General features: G+C 55.5%; 1 protein-coding gene across 1 annotated transcript; it reads left to right on the top strand.

The window, feature by feature from the left end:
- The first annotated feature begins 215 nt into the window (after positions 1 to 215).
- Positions 216 to 2,959, top strand: Cbx8 (chromobox 8). Its single transcript, XM_021177759.3, has 5 exons — positions 216 to 371; positions 762 to 805; positions 994 to 1,059; positions 1,155 to 1,221; positions 1,643 to 2,959. The coding sequence occupies exons 1-5, from the start codon at positions 303 to 305 to the stop codon at positions 2,483 to 2,485; spliced, it is 1,089 nt and encodes a 362-aa protein (XP_021033418.1). The 5' UTR covers positions 216 to 302; the 3' UTR covers positions 2,486 to 2,959.
- Positions 2,960 to 5,753: the final 2,794 nt, after the last annotated feature.

A 5,753-nucleotide genomic window follows, 5' to 3' on the forward strand; every position in this document is an offset into this window, starting at 1 on the left:
GAGACTCCGCCTCCTGGCGATTGGAACGCGGGTCACGTAGCAACGCAGGGGAGACGGGGAGAGGGGCGTGGCCGGGCGCTAGTCCAATCAGCGCCCGCAGAACGGGCCCAGGACGCTTGGCTTTAGCAACGTCGTTAGCAACACGTGGGGCGGGAGGAAGCGCTGGGAAGGGGTGGAGGGAGGGAGAGTGCGCGGGGGAGGGAGGAGAACTGACGTCAGCGGGAGAGTATTATGGGCTGTCGAGGGCTGGCTGCTGCTTTTCTGCTCCTGGAAGCGGCTGAGGGGGGAAGCGGCGAGTCAACATGGAGCTCTCGGCGGTGGGGGAGCGGGTGTTCGCGGCCGAAGCCCTCCTGAAGCGGCGCATTCGCAAAGTAGGTGAAGGGGAAGGCGGGCGGCGACGCGAACCCTCCCTCACCAGGGCCCAGGCTCCCTCCCCCTGCTGCAGCCCAGCCTCCCTTCCCCCAGGTCCCAGCAGCGGCCGCGGCCGTGGCGGCGGCGGCCGCGGCTCAGCCCCAGCGCTCTCCTTAGACTTGCAGCCCTGCACAGATTGCATGGATGGGGGGCGGGGTGGGGGATGAATGCCGGTGCATGCACTTTGTGCAGCGTTTCTGCAGGGGTGCTGCAGTGGGCTGGTTCCTTTGGCGGTAGTGTTTGGAGCATTCATTTGGTGCATGCATTTTCGCGTGTATTTCTTGTGTCCTCGTCATGCATTTCTCCCCACGCACACACATACACAAGCATTTTCCCTTTTGCATCTGCAGGGACGCATGGAATATCTCGTGAAATGGAAGGGCTGGTCGCAGAAGTAAGTAGGTTATATACAATCGCTACCCCACACTGATATCTAGGAGGGTTCTTTCTTCCTCTTTTCCCCTTCACATTGAAATACAACACAAGGCAGCCGGAAAAGTTGCACACACATACACGCCCTCCACTTCGTCCTCTCTCTCCTGCTCCAGGGACTGATGCTCCATTCTTCCTGGTTTCCTTTAGGTACAGCACGTGGGAGCCCGAAGAAAATATTCTGGATGCTCGCCTCCTTGCAGCCTTTGAGGAAAGGTACAGACCCTTAGCCTAGCCACTCACTAGAACCCATACAAGATGACTTCGGTGCAGCCAGGACACACCCCCTTCTCTCTCTTTTCTTTCTTTAGGGAACGGGAGATGGAGCTCTATGGCCCCAAAAAGCGAGGACCCAAGCCTAAAACCTTCCTTCTCAAGGTATGTTGCGATCTCCAGAGGTGGAGTGTGCCCTTTCAGGGAGGATCTGCAGGGCTTGTAAACCAATGGGCGCCCTGGCCTTGTGTGTATTTGTAATCTGGACTTCTTCTGTCAGAGGCCCCATCACGGGAGTTCTAGAGGCGGGACTTAGCTGCACCAGAAGGCCTTCATTCCCACCACCCCCCTCCAGCCATCCCAAGTAGACCTGTACTGTTATACAAGGAGTCTGTTGGTTGCAAATGGCTTCTTCCAAACAAATCCTCATTCCCCTCCCCCAGACCACTACCAAGAGCCCACCTCCCCACTCAATTAGAATTTCCCAGGCATCCAGGGAAAGTTGGGCAGTCAAGGCTAGAGGTCCTGGGGGTGGGGGTAGGCGGGGGCGGGGCTCTTTTCTCCTCACAACAACTTCCTTCTGCAGGCCCAGGCCAAGGCAAAGGCCAAAACCTATGAATTCAGAAGTGACTCTACCAGAGGCATCCGGATCCCTTACCCAGGCCGCTCACCCCAGGATTTGGCATCTACTTCCAGGGCCCGAGAGGGCCTGCGGAACACGGGGTTACCCCCACCAGGGAGCAGCACCAGTACCTGCAGGGCAGACCCACCTCGGGACCGAGACCGAGAGAGGGACAGGGGTGCCAGCCGTGTAGACGACAAGCCCAGCTCACCGGGGGACAGCTCCAAGAAACGAGGACCGAAACCCAGGAAGGAGCCCTTGGACCCTTCACAGAGACCTTTGGGAGAGCCCAGTGCTGGCCTTGGAGAGTACCTGAAAGGCAGGAAGCTGGATGAGACCCCTTCTGGGACAGGAAAGTTCCCAGCTGGCCACAGTGTGATCCAGCTTGCTCGAAGGCAGGACTCAGACCTGGTGCAATATGGTGTGACCAGTCCTAGCTCAGCAGAGGCCTCGAGCAAGTTGGCTGTGGACACCTTTCCAGCCAGGGTAATAAAGCAGAGGGCTGCTTTCCTGGAGGCCAAAGGCCAAGGTGCCCTGGACCCTGGTGGTGCCAGGGTCCGACATAGTTCAGGCACCCCAGGCTCAGTGGGAAGCCTGTATCGGGACATGGGGGCGCAAGGGGGAAGGCCCTCCCTCATCGCCAGGATCCCAGTGGCCAGGATCCTGGGGGACCCAGAGGAAGAGTCCTGGAGCCCCTCTCTGACTAACCTGGAGAAAGTGGTCGTCACAGACGTGACCTCAAACTTTTTGACCGTCACCATTAAGGAGAGCAACACGGACCAAGGATTCTTTAAGGAAAAAAGATGAATTGCTGGGGTGGGAGCCCAGGACCAGTGCAGGGGAGAGTGAGCTCAAATGGCTTAGTGCTTTTTATTTCTGGGTGACTGTGGCCTCTGGTTGGTCCTGTCCTTCTTCACACCCCTCTTCCCTTTCATTCCTCCGTCCTCAGTTCTGGCTGGAAAATTATCTCTAGAGTTCTATTTTCTATTAGATGTAAATATGTTATTTAAGAGAAAAATATCTAAATATATATATTTCAACTCTTGAAGTTCTTTTATTTAAACGAGGAGAGAGAGAGAGAGAGAGACTGTGGTTTGGTAGGGCAGACAGACTGAGCTGGCACAGGAGGGGCCCCTGTCCCTGCAGGGCACCTGGAAAGTTGGGGGCCTGGGCCCTGGGATTCTGGAGGGTGTGTGGAGGGACTCAGCCGGCCCACCTCCTCCCTCCAGCTCCGGATTCCCAACCCTCCTGGCACCGCAGAAGATTTTTTGCTCTCTTCCCCATTGGCCAGCTAGGCCAACAAAAGGTTGGCTTCCCAATCAGAAAAAGGGGGGTGGGGTCAGACCAGTTTTCTTTTTTCTATTTTCTGTCTTTTTTTCTTTTTTCTTAAGATGAAGAGGGTTACTGGGGGGGGGGGGGAGTAACAACTTGAACAACTTTCTCACATGTGTTGATAAAGGTAGAGAAAGGTCGCGAGTGAGTGGGCCGCAGTTCTCCCCGAACCACAGCAGGAGAGTGCACTTTATGGAGGTGTGAGTGCCGTACACGCGGACTGTGTGTGCGTGTCATGTGGACAAAAATCTCCCCGTTACCTCGATTCCTTCCCTTACTTTTGCAAAGAGAAAAGAATTCCAGCGAATTTGTTTACATTCCCGAAATGCCAGGATAAATTGGGAGGATTGCGTGTCAGTGCCCAGAGCACCAGACAGTTGTTATACTAGAAAAATATTCGGGTGGACTTTTTCTTTTTGCATCCTCTAGATTTGCCAGAAGACAGGGCGGCCCCACCTCCCAGGAAGACTTGGACAAGCCTGGCTCGCCGGGGGAGGGTGGGACCTGCTTTTAGAGGAGCGAGCGGCCGCCAGGCCACCCTGCGGGGCCAGCAGCGGGCTGCGCACCAGGCCGGTCGGGCTGGGCACGGGGGTCGCAGCCCGAGTTGGAACTTGGTCAGGTGGAGCTCATGGCCGAAGGGGCTCGGCAGGGTTTCCATCCAAGAATGCGCAGTAGAACTTTAGTGTTTTCCCTCTTCCCCCTTTCTTAAAAGCAAAAGCTGTAATTTATAGTCCTTTTCGATTCTGGGAGTGCTCTCTACGTGAACTCGACGCTCAGACTCCGCCGCAGGGGGCGGGGGAGCGCGAGGTGGAGCGGGAGCGACCGGGGACCAGTGGTGCCCCGAGACCATCTGCGCCCCTGGTCCCGGCCCACTCCGGACCGCGCCGCGCGCAGCTCGGACTCAAAAGCACAAATCTGTCCCCGAGCCTACAGTCGCCGCTTCCAGCAGGGATCCTGCGGCCTCTCCACCCTCCCCGCCCTTAAAGGGCCAGCAGACGCTCTAACTTCCAGGGCTTTTGGAGGGAGGGGCTCTAAGCTCTGCTCCCGGGACAAAGCACAGACTTCAGGGGCTCTGGGCTGGGCTGGAGGAGCTTGGTAATGGGGAGGGACTGAGAGGGACGTCAGCCTCGTCCTCTGCACTCTCCGGCTTCCCATCTCCAGACTCTCGGTCTCTCTTTCCTCCAGACAATTTTTTTTTTTTTTTTGCCTTTAAAGAGAGGGAGAAAAAGAGGAAAACGGTGTATTCTACGTGTTTTTATTATTTTTTTATTTTTTGGAGAATCAAACTGCGTCTAAAGAGAAGCCCCTAGAATGGGGATTTTTATCTGCTCATATTTGTAAAACTAGTATTTTCGACTTTGTATAAAGAAGCGCTGTTGCCTGTGTCTGTCTAGTTGTCGACCCTATTTTCAGATGAACCTGTTTTGAAGGGTGCATCTGTGACCGAGTGGATGTAACTCCGGAACAGGAGTTCCCTATCTGGCTACCGACTCCCTTTCTCTTCTCTCCTTCCTCGTTTGTATTTTCCTTCCCTCCAACCTTCCTGATTCTGCCCTCACTGCCCTCGTCGTCCTGCCGTCTGTCCATGGCCGTCGTGTGTGTCTCCTTAGCTCGCTCTTGAGAGGCTGACTTGGGGGTGGGGGGTGGGCAGGGGTCGGGGGCTACGTGGCTCAGAGTCTGCAACTGCAGACCGGAGGAGCATGGGTGTTGAGTTTATGAGTTCTCAGCTATGTATAAATCTCCAATTGATCTCTGCCTCGGCTCAAGAGTGAACCCTTGGTACCTATTTTGGGTTGTGAATGTGTCTGTATCCAGTATCACTTTTTACGTGTTTAAATATATGCTTTGTAAATAGACACGAGTCTTGGCTTCATTATTTTATTTATTTATTTCCCAGAACAGGGAAGAGGTAGTAGGCTGGAAAGGCAGGATACTTGCCTTTCTGACTTGATTTCCCTCACTCCACTCTCATACTCTCAAAAAAGGTCTGGATTCCCGACAAAGGCCCGTTCCCAACTAGGGCACCCCTCAGTGAGAGTGTGGGGAGCTGGGTTGGGGAGGGAGCGAGTCGTGACCTTTCTGAGCTTTCCCGCGAGCTGTCTTCAGTGCCCGCTTAACTTCTTTGGGTTGCAGGCAGAATTCGAGACTCTTGAGATGAAGTGTGCGCTACCTCTGGGCTCTACTCACTCTGAGGGAGGATCCCCCCAGCGCCAAACACCCTTCCAAGCCAAACTTCCATAGCTCCTGACACCCAGGAGCCATGCTGACCCCCTCACTGCCCTTGACCCGAGCCTGCTCCTCGATGCTGTCACAGGACTTGTGTCCCAGACCCCTCCAACCTCATCAGTGCTCCCCGAAATGCAGTCTCCGTCTATTGATTGAGGAATTGAATTCGCGGGTATTGCTAGGCAACTGCCTGCTTGGAGCCGGCGCAGAGCGCGCTGATGTGATTAGTGAGCCGGGAGCTGCGGATCCTCAGCCCCGCGCTCCCACCCCCAGTCCCTACGGCTTCTTGGACCCTAGTGTTCTTTCGGGTAGATACCCCAAGGTTGGATGAGGGGCTGCCGATGGAGAACATAGCATGGGGTGATGGTGGTGGGTGTTCTCAGTCTTCTAGGCTGCAGACTTCTCAGCAGAGAGGCCGGGTCCTGAGGCTGCAAAGGCGACCCATGCTCCGGATTCCCAAAGAGGACCTTACAGTACTGAACCTAGTTCCACCTCCATATTCCTGGGCAGATCTGGC

This window comes from Mus caroli, unplaced genomic scaffold (genome assembly GCF_978045245.1).
Source record: "Mus caroli unplaced genomic scaffold, Mus_caroli_1 scaffold_13, whole genome shotgun sequence".
NCBI lineage: Eukaryota > Metazoa > Chordata > Mammalia > Rodentia > Muridae > Mus > Mus caroli.

What these genes read in the sequence shown, in the direction of transcription:
- Cbx8 (XM_021177759.3), top strand. Translation starts at nt 303, where the DNA reads ATGGAGCTCTCGGCGGTGGGGGAGCGGGTGTTCGCGGCCGAAGCCCTC. An exon ending in TGAAGCGGCGCATTCGCAAA is followed by an intron (nt 372 to 761) that starts GTAGGTGAAGGG and finishes TTGCATCTGCAG; the next exon opens with GGACGCATGGAATATCTCGT. An exon ending in CTAAAACCTTCCTTCTCAAG is followed by an intron (nt 1,222 to 1,642) that starts GTATGTTGCGAT and finishes TTCCTTCTGCAG; the next exon opens with GCCCAGGCCAAGGCAAAGGC.